We start from the raw sequence: 25,138 nt of genomic DNA, 5'->3' as shown, positions 1-25,138 counted from the left end.
ATAAAGGGCAGATTACAAATGAGAGATGGAAGTTGTTGAAGTTGGTAGGATCAACACCAGGTTTTATCAAGATTGGGGATATTGCAGCGGTTTTGAATGATGTAGAAACACTGCCAGTGGTGGGAAAGGTGTGGATAATGGCAGAAATGCGGGGGACAGAGAGGGGAGGAAGGATTTAACCAGAACTTCTGGGAGAGGGTCCAGCTGATATGTGGTGGGCTTGAACTTGTGGATGAAGTCAGAGATCTCTGATAGGGTGGTGAGCTCGAAGGAGGAAACGGATGAGTGGGTGAGTGATGCTCAGAAGTGACATTGGAGGAGTTTGAATCAAGATCTTGATTATCTGAATTTTGTTGTCGAAGAAAGACATAAGAGAATTACAAAAGGTAGTTGAAAACAAATGTGGTGGTATAGAGAGTTGGGATCAAGTGATATTGTTGAACACTGAAAAATTGGTGTTATCTATATTAGAACAGATTATGCTGCAGTAAAAGTTACATTTGGATTTAGCAATGCAGTCTTGGTAATCCAGAAAATGGCTTCTGTACATCTCTTTGTGGATAGTGAGTCCAGTTTTACAGTAAACCATTCAAGCTGCTGGCCTTTGGCTTTCACAAGCCGCAGTTCAGGTGTGAACCAGGGAGCAGACAGGGAGAAAGAGACAGATCTGTTTTTTAGTGGAGCGAGGGGGTTGAGGATGTCATGAAGTCCCGTGTATAGTGTAATACCAGCTCTTCAGGGGTGGATACGTCTTCAATGTCCATGTGGTAATCAACACTGGAGGAGAGGCTTCTGTATTGCACAGGGAAAAGGTTAATTTCCAATAAAGAACACCGTACAGTTCCATCACATTCTCTTACTGTAGTACACAATGTTTATCGTCTTCTTCTCTGTAATTAACATTCCCAACAGGTAATACAAAAACTCGGGCGTGGGAAGGGTTCGGAGAGGCAGTGGAGAAAGACTTCCATACAGCTTCGAAGCGATTCTGGTCCAATATACGGCGTCTCAGGAGGGGGAAGCATGCAGTACCAACACTGTTTATAGTGGGGGTGGTGTGCTGCTGACCTCGACTCGAGACGTTGTACGTAGGTGGGCGGAATACTTCGAAGACCTGCTTAATCCCACCAAAATGTCTTCCATTGCGGAAGAAGAGCCTGAGGACTCTGGGTCGGGTTCTCCCATCTCTGGTGCTGAGGTTGCCGAGGTTGTTAAAAAGCTCCTCGGTGGCAAGGCCCGGGGGTGGATGATATTCGCCCTGAGTACCTTAAGGCTCTGGATGTTGTGGGGCTGTGTTGGCTAACGCGGCTCTGCAGCATTGCGTGGACATCGGGGGCAGTTCCCCTGGATTATCAGACTGGGGTGGTGGTCCCCCTATTTAAAAAGGGGGACTGGAGAGTGTGTTCCAACTACAAAGGAATCACACTCTTAAGCCTCCCTGGTAAAGTCTATTCCGGGGTTCAGGAAAGGAGGGTCCGTCGGATAGTCAAGTCTCGGATTCAGGAAGAGCAGTGTGGTTTTCGTCCTGGCCGTGGAACACTGGATCAGTTCTACACCCTCAGCAGGATCCTGGAGGGGGCATGGGAGTTTGCCCAACCGGTCTACATGTGCTTTGTGGATCTGGAGAAGGCATTCGACCGTGTCCCTCGAGGGATCCATGTGAGTACCGGGCCCTTTAATAAGGGCTGTCAGGTCTCTGTATGACCGGTGCCAGAGTCTGGTCCAGGGTTTATACAGGAATGAGTAACCCTAATTTAATGCTTTTTAATGCTCTTTTAATGCCTGTAGAAATATTTTTAATGCCATCAACAAGTACCCATATATATATATATATATATATATATATATATATATATATATATATATATATATATATATATATATATATATATATATATATATATATATATATAACTTGTTGATGGCTGTGTTCAGACAACAGAACACCTCCGCATGCAGTGTGGCATTGGCTCCAAATGTTGTTCGCAGACCGTCTGATTTCCTGATGTTGGTGGCGGTAGAGCTTGCTCCAGCTGCTGCTGTGCTGTTTGCGGTAGCTAATGCGGACGTGACTGCGTTGGTTACAGAACAGTAACTTGACATTGTTAGCTGTTTTCTGCTCCTTGCAGCTGATCTGTGGCTGTCCGCAGTGGTGTAGTGGTCCCTGGAGAAGTGGATATACTCTCAATGTTTGCCCTTTTAGACGCAGCTCAGAAAAATGCCGTTTTAGAAACAATGACATGTAACACAGCTCTATTTAGTTTACCCAAAAATCCATCACTAGGGTTTACTCATTTTAGCCAAAAATATTTAGCCTAAAACATTTAGATTAAATATTTCCTTGAGCTACTACGTGAGGCGTGAAAGTACTATTGTCTCTTTTTTTTAAAGATTTTATCCAGCTTCTGGCTGGTAATGTAAAATTTTCTTTGGTTTATATTGAAGGAATTCCTACACTACATCCAGAATCAACATTTCATTACTTTACTGTAGGTTTTTTAATATAGACCTAGATGATAAGGCATGAGGAGAACATCCAAACTCAAATCACTTTGTCTTTGCAAATCATGAATTGTCAAATATACCAGCTGAAACACCCAAAGAACTGTTGATCCTGTTGATTTAGACACCCTGACAATGAATGTTTAGCCCCTCGATTTTAAAATGGACGGTGATTTTAAACTTGACAGTCAAAAAGGGACCTCAGTTAAATCACTTTTATCATGCAAGGAACAAAGCAAAGGTAAAACCTATTCTTTCAAGGCAAAAACATGGAAACACTACTCCAAGCCTTCATTTCATCATGGCTGGATTAGTTTAATTCTCTTTATCTCTGAATCGGTCAGTCCTCACTCAAATGTCTGCAGCTGGTTCAAATGCTGCTGCACACCTTTTAATGCAAAAACATAAAATAAAGCATATTACCCGATCCTGGCCTCCCTTCACTGGTTGCCTGTTTATCTTAGAGTTCAGTTTAAATAACTTCTGTTTGTTTTTAAGGATTTGAACAGCTTACTCTTATTATTGTTGTTGTTTTAAACTGTTGAGTCTTTAGCCAAGTCATTTTATTAGATGTTATTTTGTTTTACTTCCTGATAAAGTTCTCTTTAAATAATGACAACAATGATGATTATGATCACAAGAAACTTTTGCATCATCACCCAGAAGCTGGAAAGAAAAGAGACAAAAAGATTTTTTTAACCTCACTTAGTAACTCAAGGAATTATTTTAAACTAAATATTTTAGGCAAAAATATTAAACTGTTTATTGGTTGTTGTTGTTTTTTTTCTTCAATCCCACCATTATGTTTAGTAATTTCTGCCAAAAGCTGCAGCATTTTCATTTAATCCATCTGAATGTAGTATTTGCCAGCCCTACTCTGATTGGATGGAAAGAACCCTGTCTGTGATTGGCTGGTGAGGTGGATAGTTTTTGAAGTCGCCAGTGCACAGAGTAGAGCGACCGGAGAAACCACAGACATTATATTTAGAGGTGTCTGTTTTGTAGAATAAATCATCCGCCGATGAGTTATTGATCTGGAAAGCCGAATCTGAAACCACCGAAAAACATTTCAGATCCCAAATGTACAGCGTTCTAATTCTTCCAGTCTATTAGCAGCTTCCCGTAAGAGGTCGGACACTGAACGTCTGCCTGCTGAGTTTGAAATTACTAAACAATTCTTTAGTGCGGGGAAAAGCCATGTAGATTCACCGATGCAGTAAAATGCTAACCAACCAATGGGAAGAAGTTGAGCCCTTAAGACACAGCCCCTCCTCATTTGCATAATGAGGCAGAAATGCATACAGAAATGTAAAAAGGACACGCAGAAATGTAAAAACGGCAAACAGAAATGTAAAAAGGACAGACAGAAATAAATAGCATCGGAGAATTAAATAGGGCAAAAAAATACAAAGAAAGAATAAAACAGACCAAAATATTATAACATGCACATAAATAAATACTTAAAAAAACAAGTAATTAATAAATAAAGTGGCTAATTAAAGGAGATATATACATTTTGTCTCACTGTATAATTTATTTTCTACCTACATTTATTTGTTTATTATATTTTTGGTGGCACATAATTGTATGCATATTTATTTATTGAGCATTTATTTATTTCTGTATTTATTTTTAATTATGGAAGACTTGATCCTCCATAGCGTACACCCTGGACTAGACTGTCCGACTTCATGTCAGACCGTGAAGCATTGACACCCTTTGTACAGCTTTTTTTTTTTTTTTTTTAAAACACGGCAAAATCCTTCCTCATCCTTACCGTTGACAGACTGCAGCCATGTCCCGAATTCCTCGTTTTCCATCCACTTTTGTTGAAATTTGCATTTTCCCAAATCTTTCTCCGCCTCGAGCTTCTTTTCCGAACATAACGGCTTTACGATCAACCGGAAGCAGTTCCGTGCAAACACGCGGAATCAGTTATATCTGATAATATATCTGACAAAACAGTTTTTATGGCCATATTTTTTTAGAAAAAAATAATGCCACCAATGATCACATTTAATGACTTTTAATGCTAATTAAGGCCTTAATTTTAAAAAATTCATTTAATGACTTTTAATTACTTTTAATGCCCCGCGGAAACCCTGTGGTCCACATTGCCGGCAGTAAGTCGGACTCGTTTCTGGTGACAGTTGGACTTCACCAAGGCTGCCCTTTGTCACCGATTCTATTCCTAACATTTATGGACAGAATTTCTAGGCACAGCCAAGGTGTCGAGGGGATCCGTTTTGGTGGGCTTAGGATTGCATCTCTGCTATTCGCGGATGAAGTGGTCCTATTGGCTTCATCAGGGCATGATCTAAAGCTATCACTAGAGCGGTTCGCAGCCGAGTGCAAAGCGGCCGGGATGAGAATCAGTGCCTCCAAATCCGAGACCATGGTCTTGAACCGGAAAAGGGTAGAGTGCCTCCTCTGGGTTGGGGAGGATGTGCTGCCCCTAGTGGAGGAGTTCAAGTATCTTGGGGTCTTGTTCACGAATGAGGGGAAGATGGAGCGGGAGATCGACAGGCGGATTGGTGCGTCGTCTGCTGTGAAGCGGGAGCTGTACCGATCCAATGTGGTGAAGAGAGAGCTGAGCGAAAAGGCAAAGCTCTCGATTTACCGGTCAATCTGGCGCTCACAGAGCGGGGCCATGGTACACCGTCTCACCAGAGTTGCAAAATGGTTAAAAATTAACCACAGAAACAGTTTGGCGCGTCATTCAGTTCGAAACAGTTCCTGTATCGGTCACGTGACTTTCCCGTGTCGATACGCGCATCGACATGGGTTTTGCTCTATGAGCTCGACACATGCGCCGACGCATCGGTGTTGCCGGACCCATCACTACTGCTGACCTTATTCTGCCTTTTGATTATCTGGGCTTGCCTGATCCCTGTCTGTATTCCTGCCTTTTTTGGACTGCCATTTTGTGTATTGACCCTGGACTATTATTTGACCACCGAGCCTGCTTATCCCTGTCTGACTTATTTTTGAGCTTTATTAAAGCCTTTTTATTTGCACTTTCGTGTCTGGCTGAATACTGGGTCCTCAATCTCTCGTTCTTGACGTGATCATCCTCTCCTGACAGAGATTTCTTTGGAGTATTTGCTCTCCAGCATACAGGTTCCTCCAGGAAAGGACAGGCCTTTCCCAATTCTTCCTTATGCAGATCTCAGCTAAAAAGAAGGAAAAACTCAAGAGTTTGCTTAAACAACTCTGCTCGGTAGCAGGGTTGTTTCAGAGTAATTTGTTGTCATAATTTGACTGAGTGTCAAGGCTTCTGAGCTTTCTGAAATGGACAAGCAAGGGTATGCAGGAAATTACTCTGAGTATCCACTAACCCAGCTTTCTGACACGGGGCCCTGCTGATTATAAGCCATTTCTGTGGCTGTGTGGGATCTGCTTATCTGAGGCCTTAAGTACCGTTTTTCAACCAATTTGTACTTTGGCGCTTCAAAAATTTGTTTGGTTTTTTAGCGCTACACCTGCTGTTTGTTTCTGGAATGCTGGTGCTCTGCAGGCATTATCAGCTGCAGTTGAAGTACTTTGCAGTGCATGGCTTCTGCTGGTTTCTGACCAGCTTTCTTGTTCTACCTCTGTTTTTGAAAAGCAGCTCTGTTTATATTTATTTATATGAGCGCATGCCTGAGGACTACAGCAATACATGTATGGCTTGGTAAATGGCTGGGACTTGTGCAGCAGTTAATCAAGTCTGACGACCTCAAAGCGCTTTACACTGGTCAGTCACTCATCCATTCATGTACACATTAGCACTCGGTGGTGAACTATGTTAGTAGTCTCAGCTGTCCTAGAGCAGAGCGAGGCTGCACAGTACCACATGCTTGTGCTAAATCTCATTGCAGAAAATGTGAATATTTTAATGGCAATAAAATCTGAAGTCTGAAAGATGTAAATGTATGTCAGTTCTTCCTTATCAGGAACCCTACTATGAAATAAAGCATACTATACAGCTGTTAAAGTCTTTTTAATGTAATCAGGCCAAATCAGTTGAATCTAAACTATGTAAACTAAAATAAATTTTTGCTGTAACTTGATTTTTTTAGTAAGCCAAGTAATTTGTTATAATCTCAGGTTTTGGACAGGCGTAGTGTAGCTTCAGTGTGCATGTGCGATGCTGCTCACTGAGGTCAAGTGAATGCAAGGGAGTTTGTGTGTATGCTCAGACACAAGAAAAAATAGGGGAAACATTGACTGTAAATATGTGTTTAGTGCTGTTTTTTGAAGTGTCTGTTTCATAAAATAAATATTAAGAAATATTTTCTTCATTCCTCCCACAGTTAGGCGTGCTTGCAGCCCACCAAATGAGGAACCAGACCCTCCTAAAGAACTTACTCCCCTCACAAAACCCCGGCCTGAACCAACCTCCAAGATCAGGGAAATCATTAAACAGTACAACAGTCGGCCACAACCAGAACCAAAACCATTTGAGCCTATAAGGTCAGTGTCAATGTGTTTTCTTTACCCAGATTTGAAATGACATTCCAACCAGAACTAATACTTGACTATGCTGTGACCTTTTCAAATGAAAAAAGTAATTTTAACATTTTAAAAGTAGTTAGCTAGAAGCTTGAATTTACACAGCTGCTCTCCATTTGGTTTTCAACGGTTTGTTTCTTACACAGAGGCATCAGGGTTTCAATGATAAAATCTAACTTGCAAATTTAGTCATGATTTCCAGCAATAAGGATAAGGGCCAAAAATGTAATTTATTATCAATCAGCAGTCTGTTATGATATTTTTCGAGGATGAACCCGGACACAGCACGCACACACAGAGCTAGTTCTTAGGAGTGAGTTTTATTGAATGGTGTGGAAGATGGATGATGATGGGACCAGAGTCATTCAACAGACGGAGGTGTTGGGTGCAGAAGCTGGCCGGCAGGAGGCGTGTAGAGAGACTGACCGGGAGGAACTCTGGAGCCGAAGACTAGCGACCAGGACAGAGCATCTAAGCTGAGGTCGAGGAGAGCAGAACCTCTGAGCCGTGGACTTGAGAGCAGAACCTCTGAGCCGAGCACTGGAGAGCAGAACATCTGAGCCGTGCACTGGAGAGCAACACATCTGAGCCGTGCACTGGAGAGCAGATCCTCTGAACCGTGGACTTGAGAGCGGAACAGCTCACCAGGAGATGAGAACCGGAGTGTGAACAGAGCTGAGCTGGATCTAGGCTGAGACTGGAACAAGACAAAGCTGAAGGAAAGTCTATTGGCTGACTGTAACAAAAAAAACAAGTTGAAGGAAGTCTTCAGGATGACTGTAACAAAAAACTGAGCTGACAAGGATTCTGGCAGAGACTGAGCGGGAGTGAACACTATGGACCGGCGACGAGAACAGAATGAGGTGAGTCTTATAAAGAGGTGAACACAGGTGGCAACAGATCAGGGGTAATTGCTGCCTGACAGGTGATGGGAATGAAAACTAATTAGTGTCCAGAGAAGTGACTAAAACTGAGCAAGGGAGAGCTAAGTGAACTACAAAATAACAAAGAAGCCAGACAAAACTTAAACCATGACACTCCCCCCCCTCAAGGCCGGACCCCGGACGGCCTAGAACCTCTACCCTGGGTGGGTGGAGGGGGTCCCAGGAAGGCGGGCAAGAGTCAAACAAAAAAACAGAACACAGGGGAACCAAAAGCCTAGGAGAAACACTGGGGAACCAACAAAATTTGAGAAAACGGGAAACCAAAAGGTCACGAACACAGAGGACCAAAGGCTAGAGAACACAGGGAAACCAGGGGTCAACAGCACGGAGGAACCAAATAAGGTTAGAAAACTCTGGGGAACCGAAAGTCCAGAGAACTCTGGGAAACAAGCGAAAGGAAACACCAGGGAGACAAGACAGGTGTGCACAAACGCCAGGGGGAAAGAACGGGCGTACGGAAACGCCAGAGGGAAGGACGGGCGCACGACAGCGCCAAAGGGAAGGTACAGGCGTATTTAACGCCAAAGGGAAAGAACGGGCGTACTTAACGCCAAAGGGAAGGACGGGCGCACGACAGCGCCAAAGGGAAGGAACGGGCGCACGACAGCGCCAAAGGGAAGGTACGGGCGTACTTAACGCCAAAGGGAAAGAACGGGCGTACTTAACGCCAAAGGGAAAGAACGGGCGTACTTAACGCCAAAGGGAAAGAACGGGTGCACGACAGCGCCAAAGGGAAGGAACGGGCGCACGACAGCGCCAAAGGGAAGGAACGGGCGTACTAAACGCCAAAGGGAAGGAACGGGCGTACTTAACGCCAAAGGGAAGGACAGGCGTACGACAACGCCAGAGGGAAACCCGCCGGGCGTGAGGGAAACACCGGGGCACGAGTAAGGAGATCGCCGGGGCGCAAGGGGAAAGCCGGGGCACAAGGGAAACAGGAACTTCTAAAACGCCAGGGAACACTAAATCTAAACGCCAGGAATCTAAACACCAGGAAACCAAGACCTAAACACCAGGGAACTGAGGACGTTCTAACATGCCGGAGAACCGAGAACAGAGGGCGTCTAAACACGCCGGGGAACCGAGAACAGAGGGCGTCTAAACACGCCGGAGAACCGAGAACAGAGGGCGTCTAAACACGCTGGGGAACCAAGAACAGAGGGTGAGCTAGGCAGCAACAGGCCAGGCGCGCTAGAGGGCACAGACAGCGACTATAAGCACTGGAGGGCTCTGGCGGCGATCTGCGTGCGCTGGGCAGCGACAGGCCGGCGTGCCAGAGGGCTCAGCCGGCTACTGTGGAACGCCGGAGGGCTCTGGCGGCGCCTAAACAGGGGAACAACAAGAACAAAGAGGGCTAGGGGAACAGAACAGAGACACTAGGGCAAGACAGGAGAAAACAACTACTGAAGGGAACTAAACTAACCTAAACAGGGCAAAAACAAACAAAGAAAACAGGAGAAGAAGGGCGTAGGGACCTAGAAAGCGCAGGGACCTTTAAGAGCGCTGGAATCCATCCAACGCAGGAACCCATACAGCGCAGGAACCCAGACGGCGCAGGAACCCAGACACATAGATACTAGGGGGGGGACAAACAAGGCTTAATAAAAAAACAAATACAGAACTAAGACTAGAACTACAGAGGCTAGACAGGAACTACAGGGGCTAGGACAGGGACTACAGGGCTGACAAAGCTACAGGGCTAAAACCGGATCTACTGACAAATCAAAACAAGACTGGCAACTAGTAAAGGAACCAAACGCTAAAGCAAAACTATGAAACAAAACAGAACAGGGAGATGAGGGCAAGTACAACTAAACTAATGAAAAACTAGATAACTAGAGCTAGAAATATGTACACAAAGCAAAACAGAAAGTCTAAGGTAAAAACTGGAACTCAAAAACTCTGAAGACTAAAAGCTAACCTAGAACTATAGAACCGAGCTAGAAAAACTGAAAGCTAGATAAACTCAAATACTCAAAAGAAAGAAAACCCCAAAATAACCCTAAAACACCCAAAATTTCTAAGTAAACCAAAACTAAGGTTGAGCCTAAACAAATGAACAGAAGGCAGACATAATTCTTCAAAAACAGTAAAAAATATATACAAAAGCAAGACTAGAAACTAAAGCAGAACTAGAACACAACAAAACCTGAATAACTTTAAGAAATCTAAGGAGCACTGAGATTCTAAGGAACATTAAGTAATTCAAAAATAACTCAAAAAACAAGGACCCAAAAATAACTTAAAACAAAACAGAAACCAGGAGGTGCTGGGCAGCAAAGTCTCAGTATGCTGGGCAGCGGCAAAAGTCAACGCTGGGCAGCAACGACGAGGAGCGCCGTCTTTAAAGGCTGAGCAGCGTGGGAGGCGGACTTCACTAAAGGCGATCCGGGAAACAGAGTCAGAGGCGGGGCATCGCGGATGCGACCCCGGCAGACGAACCGGAAGCGTGACGTCGCAATCCAGCGACCATGGCGAGACAAAAAGAGAGGCGAGGCGTCGCCGCACGGCGACCCAGGCTAGATGAACCGGAGGCGAGGCAGACCCTACCAGCTTCTGCACCAGGCTCTGTGCGTGCTCGGGTTCATCCCTTGGCCGGTCCATAATGTTATGATATTTTTCGAGGATGAACCCGGACACAGCACGCACACACAGAGCTAGTTCTTAGGAGTGAGTTTTATTGAATGGTGTGGAAGATGGATGATGATGGGACCAGAGTCATTGAACAGACGGAGGTGTTGGGTGCAGAAGCTGGCCGGCAGGAGGCGTGTGGAGTGAATGACCGGGAGGAACTCTGGAGCCGAAGACTAGCGACCAGGACGGAGCATCTGAGCTGAGGTCGTGGAGAGCAGAACCTCTGAGCCGTGGACTTGAGAGCAGAACCTCTGAGCCGAGCACTGGAGAGCAGAACATCTGAGCCGAGCACTGGAGAGCAGATCATCTGAGCCGTGGACTTGAGAGCGGAACAGCTCACCAGGAGATGAGAACAGGAGTGTGAACAGAGCTGAGCTGGATCTAGGCTGAGACTGGAACAAGACAAAGCTGAAGGAAAGTCTATTGGCTGACTGTAACAAAAAACCAAGTTGAAGGGAGTCTTCAGGCTGACGGTAACAAAAAACTGAGCTGACAAGGATTCTGGCAGAGACTGAGCGGGAGTGAACGCTATGGACCGGCGACGAGAACAGAATGAGGTGAGTCTTATAAAGAGGTGAACACAGGTGGCAAGAGATCAGGGGTAATTGCTGCCTGACAGGTGACGGGAATGAAAACTAATTAGTGTCCAGAGAAGTGACTAAGGCTGAGCAAGGGAGAGCTAAGTGAACTACAAAATAACAAAGAAGCCAGACAAAACTTAAACCATGACACAGTCTAATATTCACTTTTGAAAGAGAACTTTATTAACCAACCTCTGCATTCCAACTTCCATAAACCAGGCAATGTGAACAGGATACTTTCTTCCACTGAAACATTAGGTAACAACAGAACTGTAATTAAAAAACTAGATGGGAAAAGCTCAGATTTTTGTGTTACTTTTAGTGTTTTCGGTTATTAGAGACATTCTGTACCAGTCCTGAAATGCATAGAAAAATATGTCAGAGTAGGGAAGTGTTCAATATAAAATGCTGAATCTTCTGTAAAATGTCAATGTTTTTTTTTTTACTTGAGAGGAACCTTTGAAATAAAAATGTTTTTCAACATCTGTTTACGTTTTAAAAAGATATTTGGAAATATGTTACCCATAACAAATAATGGAAATGAAAATAAATTGATCCAACACTGTGACCTGTGAAAATTACTCAGCACAATTCGTTTTTAATATAATTGAGCAAGTAATTCAGATGGTATGTTGTGCGTCAAGTCACAACACGTCATTTCAAGGCACTTTACACAGTCAATTCAATCAAATCATACAGATAGATTAGTCAAAAAGTTTTCTATCTCAGGAAACCAAGCAGATTGCATTGCGTCATTGACTTGCAGCATTAAATCCTGAACGAGCATGTAGCAACAGTGGTAAAAAAACATTTTAACCGGAAGAAACCTCCTGCAGGACCAGGCTCAATGTGAATGGCCTTCTGCCAATATTGACTGGGGAAGGAGAGGATAGAGCAGAGACAAAAAAAGAGCACAGTGCACTACGGTACTTTACTGAAAGTGCAACAGTAGCTCCTGAAATAGCTTGTGGAGACATGGCCAAGCAGATAAACTCAGAGCCAGTATCAAGTCTAAGGCTACGTTCACACTGCAGCCTGAAGTGACCCAATTCCGATGTTTTTTTTTTGCCCATATGCGACCTGTATCTGACCTTTTTAAAACAGTCTGAACAACACAGATCAGATTTTTTTCAAATGCAACCCAGACCACTTGGATATGTGGTCCTGAATCCGATACGTATCTGATCTTTTCAAATGCGACCTGTGTCTGTACGGCCGGGTCGCATTTATCCAACCTGTACGTCACCGATACTCGACAAACGTCACTATTCTGCGTCCTGCTATGCAGAAGCAGGAAGAAAGACGACACCCATAGCGCACTACAATGAGAAGAGCAGTCAATGGAGGGAAAACTCCGGTTAGAAAATGAATTAATGACCGCAAAATGCACGGCAGCAATATAATCCATGTTTACTTCCACAAACACTGAGGACTCTTGCTACGTGCGACGTCATTGCGCCTTGAGTGTGCATGCGGGACACTTCGGTTGAACGCCTTCAGTTCACACAGGAGATCACATACAAGTCGCATATATTTGGAAATGTAAACGACCACGCAAAAAAATCCGATTTCACAAAAAAATCGGATTTGAGCATTAAGACCTGCAGTGTGAACGTTGCCTAAGAATATAAAAGACGGCACACACAGTCACAGTGAAAGTAAAAGCTCAGCCAGTAGCTACTGTATGTTTATGAGCGATACAGAGTTAACTGCAAGACAATTGTAACAATAAATAATAAAGAGTTATTATGGTGTACCTGGAGGAGCACCTGCCATGATGGAAACAATTAAAGACTATTTTTTGCCTTTTATTGTTTTAATTCTGGAATGGAAAACAACTGCTATTATAACTTATTGAAATACATGATATGTTCACCATCCTAAAGCCTTCTGCTCTCACTCCAACACAATAGGAAATTTTGACATCACTGGCTTTCTATAATAACTGTCCATTTATGTCACTGTCTACACACTTGCAGTTAAATTGTATTTGTTTATCAAAAGCTGCTTTCACCTGTACTTCAAAGCATATAGCAAAGTGCTCTATCATCAAAAGGATCAAAACGCACTGGATCTGATTTGGCACACAATTCCACTGAAAATTGGGTTGAAGGATGTAATTAGCAATTAGAAAACTTAGAATGGGGTTGAACAAACTGCTTGTGATTCCCCCGACTGTGTCTGTGACTGTCTGACCAAGATAGAGCAGGGGTCTCTTTATGCATCAATTTGACAGGAAAGTCATGAGTCAGACCAAAAGTGGTGGCAAAGTAAAACACATCCACTTTTGGTAAAATTACAACATAAAATCATCTACTTGTGATGGAAACTATGCACTTAGTAAAAGTAAAATTACTTCTATTGTTGTGGTAATTAGTGGTAGGGTTAGGGGCAGGGTTAGGACCCTCCCAAATTACCAAAAACTGTTCAGCTTTCATTTTCTTGGAATGACCATGACCTGGATGACTGAGAATCTTTACCAGCATGTTCAGCTTTCAGAAAAAGTTGGACAGTTTTAATCAAGTCATGTGAAATAATGTTATCTGTATGTTTCTTTTGTTATTATGCATCTTTTAGATCTCCAGGTAAAACATTTATTAAGAAAAGTGACCCAAAACAGGAAGCTCTGGCTAAACTCAAAACTCAAGCACCGGTGCCACATCCAAAGGTAAGAAGAGTTCGGGTGTGGTAACTGCAACTTTGAAAAACAACAAGTGTAAGAAATATTTATTTTTTCTTGTTGTAATGCTTATTTTTTCAAATATTACACAGAGATTATCTCCTCCTCCACCACCTCCTCCTCCAAAGTCCCCTTTGCCACCACTCTCTCCCCCTCCCAGCATGGGTCTCAGGGTTATTTCTAAAAACATGAGGTTGAAGCAGCGTCCACTGGAAGAGCTTTTTGGCTCCCAGCGTTTGCAGTATTCTCCCTCTGTTCCTCATGAATCCTCACCACCTCCTCCAGAGCAAGCTCCTGTCTTTGTGAACATACCAAATCCTCCACCTATGAATGCTCCTTCTATCTGTGAGTGCCACTGATGTAATCACAATCAAAGTTTACAACTAATGAAATGTAAAACTGTTGCTATATGTGCCTTTAGATTACTCAGTATTCTGCTGTTTGGTAACTCTAGATGCAATGATAGATGATGAGGGGAATCAATCCCAGCTTTACCGCTTCTCTGCTGGGGTTTACTTCTCTCACTTCAACCTCCTCGGAAAACTTTTCCTGCGAAAAGAAGTAAGACACACACACACACACACACACACACACAAAACCTCACCTCACGCACCCTTAGACAGGCACACAAATGTGTACATATGCAGCACATTTAATATGTGGTGAGTGGTAGCCTAGCAGTTGGAGCAAAGTGCTTGTGTCTTTGAAAGGCTGCAAGTTTCACAGTTCATATTCTACACATTGCCACTTCTGGGCACTAAATAGTGGCAGCCCACTGCCCCCTAATGGATAATGGATTAATTGCAGAATAACCCACTACAGACTTCCTTGGAATGTTCAAAGTGACAAAGACTAATCAATATTGCTGTTATATTTGAGAATGAATTCCAACTTTTGCCTAACCTTAACAGTTTGCACTCTTTTTTGTACCATCTTGCAATTGTTTTTGTCCATATGTTCTAGAATTGCACCAAATTTATTTATTTTTTCAAAATTTCATTACTGCTTTTTTGGAAAAAAAAATTTTTGTTCCCTTCCTTTATTGGATGCTGTGCAGCTGGATTGATTTTTCCCAATACTTTTCTATATTTTTCTCTTTTGTTATGATGCGTAACCATAGCAACAGGGTGGTTTACATCAGGGAGCAGCTGGTTAACATTGCAAATGCAGTAATAATACAACAACTGAAGCCAGAAATCCCACAGATGTAATGTTTTCAGCTGGTGAACCCGATATTCAGCCTGACTAATCTTCAGACAGAGATTTAAAGAGCAGCAGGAAAAGGATAGGAGTTGGATTGGCAGTGCTTGTCAACAACAGATGGTGTCACCCAGCACATGTTACTGTGAAGTGTCGTCTCTGCAGTCCAGACATTGAACTATTGGCAGTAAGTTTTCGTCCATATTATTTGCCAAGAGAGTTCAACAGTGTTGGTTTGGTGGTTGTTTACATTCCACTCTCAGCTGTTGCCGACAATAAATGTGATGTCAGCAATTCCTTGGGTGTATATCTGGTAATTTTGATCTCGCCTCACTCTGCTACACTGCAAACGAATCAACAGTTTGTCAGCTGCTCTTCCAGAGAAAACAAGACATTAGATTTGTTTTATACAAATGTCAAGCATTCATATATTTCCAAATCAAGACCTCCTCTGGGTAAATCAGTTCACAACTTTTTTTTCTCTGCTCAGATTATTACCCTCTTGTCAATAGACTACCTGTAACATAATGTGCTGTGAGAAAGTGGTCACAGGAAGCTGAAGAAGCCCCACGGGGTTGTTTTGAAACTACCGATTGAATTTCTTTTTGCAAGCCACATGGAGAGGCATAAATGCCATTACTGAGTGTGTGACTGACTGAATGAACTTCTGTGTGGACAGCATCATCCCCACCAGAACAGTGAGATGCTTCCCTAATAACAAACCCTGGATCACCAGTAACCTGAAGGAACTGTTGAACAAGAAAAAAAGAGCCTTTAGGGAGCTCAAATCATCTCATCTTGTATGTGAACAAAACACAGAAGATGATTGTAGATTTCTGGAGAAACAGGATTAGATCAAACCTAATTTCCATCATGGGAGAAGAAGTGGAGGTGGTTAAGGAATATAAATACCTTGGTGCTCATCTAGACAACAGACTGGACTGGAGACTCAGCAGTGAAACCATCTAAAAGAAAGGACAGAGCAGACTGTATTTTTTTTTTTGAGGAAGCCAAGACCCTTCAAGGTTTGCAGCAAAATGCTGCATATCTTCTATAGGTCTGTTGTTGAGAGCATTATCTCCTCTGCCATCATCTGTTGGGGCAGCAGCATCAGAACCAGGAACCTAAAAAGAAGGCTGGTTCTCTTCTCTGGATGACTGTGAAACCTCTAGAGACGATGCCGCAAAGAAGGATTTTGCATAAAATCAAGAAAATTATGGATAATCCTGACCATCCTCCTCAGGACATTGTCATAGGAAAACAGTCTCATCAGTCAAAGGCTTCTTCAGATTGGATGTAAACGACCGCTACAGGAGATCTTTCCTGTTCACGGCCATCACCATCTATACTAACTCCTTAACAAAATGAGTTACATCAACATTTAATTTCCCTTTGGGATAGATAAGGTACTATATAAAATACTTTTAGTTGAAATTGTAATGACAAAACTACTTCAAAAACAGATGGCATGTCTGCTTCCATTTAAGTATTTTAATCATACTGAAATGTAATGGGGAATTCAGAAAAGAAAATTATCTAAACTAATGTTTTATCTGCAGGTGTTTTATCCAAGAGAACTGTTTAGCGACCCCTACCTCCTTAACCTATTGTGTGAACAGGTAGCTATTTGATCAGCTTGATTTATACACCTACCTTTCAATACAATGTCAATTTTAGATATTGTTATTTGTGATTTTTTTTTTTTCAGATCATGAGAGACACCTACTCTGACAGCTGTGTGAGGATTAATAGTCAAGAAAGACGGAAAATGAAAGACCTCCTTGGTGAGAATTTGGAAACTAATTCAGAAAGTGCTGGCATAGTGTTTCTATTCCCATTATATCTGCCAGTTACACAGGAGAACAGGCAAGAACCGGTGTACCTTTTTAAATACGTTTTACGCAACAATAACAAAATGTTTCTCCCTGCTGAGTTCTGATTTGCCTCTTTTTCCCCTGCGGAGAGCAAGAGACCTGTCAAGAGGTGGTTGCAGCAATAGTTAAGGTTGCAGCAAATTACTTTTTGTCCTACTGCTTTGAATAACAGGAAACCTCCTTTTGTGATTGTAAGTCCAGTTGAAACCTTTGTCCTCTAAAGTCATTACTGACAGAGCTTTGCTTTGATAAGAAAAAAATGGATTGAAAAAACTCACTCTGCATTTTCATCAGCTCAATAACCTACTGTATGGATGTGAAAACATCTCCAAACAGCCCTTTACTCGTTGACAGCTTGAACGACACACCATTGATAACAGAGTCAAGGAGCTGACCACACAGGGGAATAATCATCTATAGCACTCAGTGAGTTGGACTTGTCAACTGATTTGGTCTCAGTTTATCATAGACAGGGTTCAAATTGTGAACCACTGAAACCTGCAAGCTGTAAAGTCTTCCTCTCCATCCTAGTTTGGCCAAACCCTTCCAATTATACTCTATCAGGCCAAAAGACATGTCAGCAATACAACCTATGCTTTTTTTTTCGCTGAGTGGATATGCACAAGGGATAAAAAATACCTGCTGAGCCACCAGATTTCTGTCAGGTCACTCACTCCAGGTGGCAAATCCAACAATATTAAGTTAAGTAACCAGTGTTTTTTGCTTCTAATGGGATGCAATTCAACATTAAAATGTGTCACTTGTGGACTTCCGGTCGGGCGTCGAGGCATGGCAATGGAGTAGTAGCAAGTGGTCCAGACATTTATCCAGAAACTGCCCGTCAAAACTCGATTTTACCAAAATTCTAAGTGAAAGATTTGGTCTAAAACTAGGGTGACCAAACAGCCAAAAGCAAAAGGTAGAAAACCCGTGCTCAACAAAGAAGACCATGCTAAGCAAGCGGCGCTCCCAAACAGCAACGAGGAAGAGCCATCATTCTGAAGAAACCAAGATAATTCACAAAAGACAACTCCCAACAACTGAAAGATATCCGTGAAGACATTTAAACACATTGAGTCTTTGAATGAATAGGGTCATTGAGACACATTCAGTGTACCAATGACCCTAGGAGCTATGCTGTCAGGGGCTTTATGCCCCTAGTAGGGTCACCCAAGGCAGACAAGTCCTAGGTGAGGCACCAGACAAAGAGCAGCCCAAAAGCCCCTTATGATGAATACCATAAATGAACGTTGTGTTCTCTCGCCCGGACCCGGGTCACCGGGGCCTCACTCCAGAGCTAGGCCTGGAGGTGGGGCACGTTGGCGAGCGCCTGGTGGCCGGGCTTTTACCCGTGGAGCCCAGCCGGGCACAGCCAGAAGAGGAGACATGGGTCCCCCATCCAATAGGCTCACTACCTATAGGAGGGGCCAAAGGGGTTGGCTGCATTGCGAAATGGGTGGCAGTCGAGGGCGGGGACCTTGCCGTTCTAAACCTCGGCTGAAGAAGCTGGCTCTTGGGACGTGGAATGTCACCTCTCTGGTGGGGAAAGAGCCTGAGCTAGTGTGCGAGGTTGAAAGGTTCTGACTAGAGATAGTCGGACTCACCTCAACGCATGGCTCTGCTTCTGGAACCAGTCTCCTTGAGAGGGGTTGGACATTCTTTCACTCTGCTCGGCGCCTGGTGAGAGGCGCCGAGCTGGAGTGGGCATACTTGTTGCCCCTCATCTGGGTACCTGTATGTTGGGGTTCACCCCGTATTCGTGTGGGGGGACAGGTTCTGACTGTTGTTTGTGCTTATGCGCCAAACAGCAGCTCGGATTACCCACCCTTTTTGGAGTCCTTGGAGGGGGTACTGGACAGTGGGGACTTCCTCGTTTTGCAGGGGGACTTCAACGCTTCCATGGGCATTGACAGTGGGACCTGGAGGGGAAGGGTTGGGAGGAACGGCCCACCTGATCTGAACTCAAGTGGTGTTCTGTTGTTGGACTTCTGTGCTCGTCATAGATTGTGCTTTACGGACACCAAGTTCAAGCATAAGGGTGTCCATATGTGCTCTTGGCACCAGGACACCCTAGGCTGTAGTTCAATGATCAACTTTGTTGTTGTTTCATCTGACCTGCGGCCACATGTCTTGGACACTCAGGTGAAGAGAGGGGCGGAGCTCTCCACCGACCACTACCTGGTTGTGAGCTGGCTCCGATGGTGGGGATGGAAGCCGGTAAGACCTGGTAGGCCCAAAGGTACTGTGAGGGTTTGCTGGGAACGTCTGGCAGAGTCCCCCGTGGGACGAAGCTTTAACTCCCACCTCTGGGAGAGCTTTGAACACATCCCGAGGGAGGCGGGGGACATTGAGTCTGAGTGGACCATGTTCCGCGCCTCTATTTATTATTGAGGGGGCTAGTCGGAGCTCCGGAAGCAGCTGATATGTACCGGCGGTCAAAGCGGCAGGCAGCTCCACTGGTCACTGAGGCAAAACCTCGGACGTGAGAAGAGTTCGGAGAGGCCATGGAGAAAGACTTCTCCACGGTTTCGAAGCGATTCTGGTCCACTTTCCGGCGCCTCAGGAGTGGGAAGCAGTGACGTATCAACACTGTTTCTCTGTGTTGCCCTGCGACAGACTGGCGACCTGTCCAGGGTGTACCCCGCCTCTCACCCAGTGAATGCTGGAGATAGGCACCAGCAACCCTGCGACCCCATGAGGGATTAAGCCGTTTGGAAAATGGATGGATATTATTGACAACAGGTGCAGTGATCAGCTGTGGAGTGTAAACGGAGGTGAATGGAAGATGGAAGGCAGGCCAGACTGAACCCTGACATCACCCCCTCCCCTCAAGGTCGGCTCCCAGACGACCAAAACAAATCCAAACAAAAATCAAAACAACCCACCCAGGGCGGGCGGAGGGATTGAAATCTGAGATTAAAATTAACACATACTGTACATATAAGCTGCTTTAGGCACCTGCATTAAGGGGGTATGTCGGGGCACAAAGTCAGCAAGCAGTAATATAGACAGTAATACTGCAGTATGCCCTCAACCTCTAACAAGGAGACGAGGCTCTCCCTCTAAACCCCCTCTCCCACTGGGGTTAATTAGGATCACTAATATGATCCCACTTTTGGAGGTCAACAATTTTTGTTCATTCTTTTACTTTCCTGTTCAAGCCAGTTCAAGGGCTTATTCATTACAGGGAGTTGCTTCAAAAGAAGCTAGATTTTAACAAAATTAAAAAGGGGTAATACTGGAATAGCATTCTTACAGGAAACTCATCTTTCTGAAATGGAGCACGTAGAACTATATAGAATGGGTTTTAAATACCAATATTAACTTTCTTACCCATAGTGGGTCATAAGAGGGGAGTGTCAATTTTATTTTCAAATAAAATTACATTTGAAATATTTCTTGAAAAGAAAGAGTGGGAAAATGGGAGGATCTTTAGTGACTCTGCTAAATGTTTACGCTCCCCCAAATTATGAATGGTCTGTTTTTAGACACATTTTTTTATTTAATTATAGCAAAAACTCAAGGCATTTTTACATGCGGGGAAGAGATCAATCCCATAATACTTTGGGATGCCTGTCAAGCTGTCCTCAGGGGACAAATTATCGGTTACAGCTCCAATCTGAAACGTTCAAGACAACAGGAAATACTCAAATTGGAATATGAACTGGAAAAACTAGAAGATGAGGGGATTAAAATGCTAGTTTATTGGTTAAAAGACAACAAGCTGAAAACTCAATATATAAAATTAGAAATTCTGAAACCAGGTTGATTGAACACAGATTACCACAGATTTAAAACTGTTTTGAATTATATTATAAAAAAAATTTACTCACAGGTCCCATGTGACCAGGTAAAATTGCAGAACATTTTTGACCAAATTCAATTACCCAAATTAACTGAAACATACTTTGCAATATATTTTTCTTGTTCAGCAAAGAAAGAAATTGAGGTGGCAATAAGTCCTGGTTCCAATTCAAGAGCATACTTAAACTGGATTTTGCAGGAAAACAAGACACCAACCTCATGGAGTGAAGCTGTAATACCATTTATACCAAAGGAGGGCAAAGATAAACTTGTATGTTGTAATTTTATGGGCTGTGTATGGACTGGCAAAACAAAGGAGATGATTGTTGACTTTAGCAAAAGAAGAGCTCAACATAGACCTGTCATCATGGACGATGTGGAAATCGAGGTGGTCTCCACATATAAGTACCTCGGATTCCACCTTGATAATAAGTTGGACTGGTCGGTGAGGGCAAATGCGGCATACAAAAAGGGGCAAAGCATGCTCTAATTCTTCAGACGACTTAGGTCATTTGATGTGTGTGGGGATTTGCTTTTCCAGAATAGACAAGTTCATCAGGAGGTGTGCGGCAGTTATGGGGAGGGAGGCAGTCCCTATGGAGGAACTGGTGGAGAAAAGGACAAGGGCAATGATGAAGTCCATAAGGGCTAATGGGAGCCATCCATTGCATGGCGCTATGGTTGCTCAGGAAAGCAACCATAGTGCCAGAAGAGACAGTTTAATGCCTCTTAAGGGGTGCCTCTTTATTTTATTTGTGTATTTACTTTTTTAAATATGTTTTTAAATATGTTTTTATCCTATTTTACATGTTTTTATCTATGCTATCGGGCAGAAGAATTTCCCCTATCGGGGATTATTATATATCTATCTATCTATCTATCTATCTATCTATCTATCTATCTATCTATCTATCTATCTATCTATCTATCTATCTATCTATCTATCTATCTATCTATCTATCTATCTTTCTTTCTTTCTTTTAGGCAAATACGCATGTTAAATCAGGGCTACAAAATGTTTACCCATATACTAGCCAAAAGAATGGAGACAGTTCTCCCACAGATCATTGGCCTAGACCAGACAGGAATTATCCGGGACCGCCAAACACAAGATAACATTTGGCGAGCATTACATGATGTAAATCATATAATAATTAATAATACACCTGCAATTTTAGTTGGTTTAGACTCAGAAAAAGCATTTGATTGTGTGTGCTGGTCTTTTCTATATAAAAGTTTATATAGTTCTGGATTTAATGATAAATTGATGAAAAAAGTACAAGCTTTATAGTATTACCCAAAAGCAAGAATTAGGGTGAATGGGGCAGTATCACAACCTATAAGGCTGGAGAGAGGCACTAGACAAGGATGCACCATGAGCCCCTACTGTTCGCTCTTTTTATTGTGCCGTTAGGTCAATATAATACCCAAAACGAAAATATCAAAAGTATTTATATGGAAGGGGGATATGAAAAATGTTCATTGTTTACGGACGATATATTACTCTTGTTCTGATAAACAACTTCTTCAGTTACTAATTGCAATGGATGCCAACCAACCTGCACTTTGCCTGATTGAATTCCAGATACTTTACTCTCTGACATACTTGACAATATTATATTATTTTCTAATATAGCTTTGCAACAGTTGAAAGTGCTTCTAGATGAATCTCAGGGATCTAGATTCACCTAAAATGTTTGTGTTTGAAGTTTTATATTTAGTAATTTGTTCAAAAGTTGTTTCAAACAAATCCCAACCCAGTCAGATAACCTACCTTACAGATCTTACAGATCCATAATATTGCATGGAATTTGTAGAACATGAACAAAGGGCAACTAAGAGTTATTGTCTTGGCTATCCCTGCAGTAGAAACTTGCTACATATAATCTTCACTTTGTTTTGTCTTTAGTCACTCTAAAGTCACTCTAAACTTTTCTATTCTTATTGTGTTTTATAGCGCATTTCAACGTGGGAACAAACACAAGCACCATTCAGGATGACAATACGAAGAAGAGAATTGTCATTGCGGCTCGAGATAACTGGAAAAACTATTTTAGTCGTCTCTTCCCTGTGACGGTAAGCTTTAAAGGTTTGGGGCTGGTGCTCTACTCAAGCTGTCATTGGGCGAGAGGTGGGACACCCTGGACATTTCGCCTGTCTATCACAGGGAACGTGTAGTCCTGTCTGACCCTAAATGTTACATAGGACATTCTAAATAGACTCAAGCAGCTAAACATTGTGATGGCCTGTTGTAATTGTACCTTTCCTTATTATTTTTCTCCTGGAATTAGCTTTTTGGAGGGCTTAACATATTTAAAAACTCACCACATTTTACCCAAAGTTGTCTCCCTAAACAGATTTATGGATTTTAATGGATTACAATTAGCCATGGCCAAAGAGCTTTACAGCACCTCCTAACATCCAGGATTGCTGGTATGCCATAGAGGTTTAAAATTTGGTACATATGCAGATCTTTCCAAATTAAGAGAAAAAAAGTATTTTGGGGGTATACCCCTAAACTAAAAAGGAAGTCAGCCACTTTCGGTCAATGTGTCTCTTTTTTTTTTACCTTTTTTTTTTTTTTTTTAGATTTCCTGCATGTCAAACTTTAACATACAGCTCCTAAGGCTTTTATGGGCATCAGCTTCAAAGTTTCTCAGTATGTAGTTCAGATGTGGAAGATTAAAGTTATCATAATATTTGTCTCTGCTGAAGTAGTGGGGCCACACCTCAAAGATGTTCTTCTCGCCTGAAAATTCTAAATGCTTAACTTTCACAAGAAAAGGCTGAATTATGATTTATCCCTCTCAGGTGACCAATGATGCTATGAGGTCAAATGCTGTGGTCAAATTACACATACATTATTTGATTTGGTTCAAACTGTATATGAATGGTCTTTGTCAACCTACCAAAAGCTGAATTGGAATACATTGGAATTTGGATCAAGGGTGCCCCCTCGAGAACTTCAATGGCTGTATTTCCCTGATGATTATTTGACAGGCTGGTGTGGTCATTTGATGACATCACTTTAGCCCTGTCTACTGAGAGCAAAGTGAAAGGGTTTCAGGAGCATTTTTTGCCTGAAATTACATATGTAATTTAAATCAAGTACAGCTCCGAAGTCATAAAGTGGAAATGTAAATGTTAGTTTTGTACGACACAAAGGCATTGAAGAATATTTTTCAGGTGGAACCACTATTGCACAAATGACCGTGTCAGATTTATAGGTGATTGTTACATGCAGTGGTGAGTGCATGTAGGATTTTTCCCCCACATTTCAGGTTGCTGTTGAGCGCCGGCAGGTTAAGCAGGCCCAGCTGTTTTCACTCTGCCTTTTGATTAGCAGAGTGTAAGGCTAGCTGGGGAACTGATGTTCAGGGCCTCTTGGCCAATTGGGAAGCATGTGTGCTGCAGCTCTGTGGTGCTGCGTAGGAGGACTGGTTGGTTGCTAGAGATCTTGGTTCTGGTGGTTATTCTCTCCCTATCTTTTAGGTTCCCAGGTTCCCCTTTTAAACTCCTTCAGATTACTTTTGAATAATAATGTTTAATGTTATCCTCCTGGTTTTGTCTTGTCATTTTCCCTGGTTTATCCATTGTTACAGCCCCTCCCCTCTTTAATACCCCTAGACGGTATTGGGGACGTAACAGTGATTAACAAAGAATAAAATCAAAATTCTTGGGCCTGGCCTACATTTTTTCCAAAATTAATACTTCAAAATTCAATGAAAGCCCCTTTGAAAAATTAAAAGGCCTCATACTTTATAGCGTTACCTCTTGACTATAACTGCAACGAATCTGGACTGGATCAGCTGAAGCATATTTGTTCCACAAAGGTTTTAGTGGCCATTGAGCCAGGCGGATATGATTTTGTGTTTTTCCCCCCATAAAAGGGAATGTGGTCTGACAAAAGTGCAGATTTCGTGGCAAGATGATGCCAGTGTGATTGGCTGCTCATCTGTCTGTTTTATTTGTTTGTTAGTGCTGTTTTTAAACTTCCTCATGAAGAAAATTGAGTCCCTGCTTGTGTATAATTGCCAACAACAGTTTAATGATGGACATCAATCCTTGTCCCCACTTCTGTTAAACATTCTGACTCATCTGTTGCCACACTACCTTCAGAGCGAAAGCATTATTGCAAACAAAGCAAATGGATGATAGAACTAAAGTCCTTAAAACATGGTTATCGGTCATCAAAAAGAGTATTGCACAGATATTATTAGTGTAGCCAAGCGTTCCGGGTCCGTAAGTATGGTGCGACTAGCTATATAGATATGTATCTTGCAAGCAACAAACGGAACAGAAGACGGGACAGCGTGTTCAGCGGTGACCCTGCTTCCTCACTCTCTTTTATTCTTCCCATTAGCAGCAAACACAAAAATACTCACGTGCTCCCTCTGCCATAAAACCCAGCGAACTCTCACTCTC

At 42.8% G+C, this 25,138-nt stretch overlaps 1 protein-coding gene across 1 annotated transcript in view; it reads left to right on the top strand.

Moving 5' to 3' along the window:
- The window catches only part of myo15b (myosin XVB), a 456,255-nt gene that overhangs the window by 368,700 nt on the left and 62,417 nt on the right, over positions 1–25,138 (top strand). The window contains exons 35-41 of the mRNA XM_036133239.1: positions 6,798–6,957; positions 13,733–13,823; positions 13,928–14,180; positions 14,290–14,396; positions 16,595–16,654; positions 16,744–16,819; positions 22,671–22,789. Coding sequence (XP_035989132.1) covers positions 6,798–6,957; positions 13,733–13,823; positions 13,928–14,180; positions 14,290–14,396; positions 16,595–16,654; positions 16,744–16,819; positions 22,671–22,789 — 866 coding nt within the window. The remainder of the gene's footprint in view (positions 1–6,797; positions 6,958–13,732; positions 13,824–13,927; positions 14,181–14,289; positions 14,397–16,594; positions 16,655–16,743; positions 16,820–22,670; positions 22,790–25,138) is intronic.

The sequence above is a fragment of the Fundulus heteroclitus genome, unplaced genomic scaffold, assembly GCF_011125445.2.
Source record: "Fundulus heteroclitus isolate FHET01 unplaced genomic scaffold, MU-UCD_Fhet_4.1 scaffold_59, whole genome shotgun sequence".
Classification (NCBI taxonomy): Eukaryota; Metazoa; Chordata; class Actinopteri; order Cyprinodontiformes; family Fundulidae; genus Fundulus; species Fundulus heteroclitus.
Note: the sequence above shows the minus strand (reverse complement) of the source record. Positions and strands in the feature narration are given on the sequence as shown.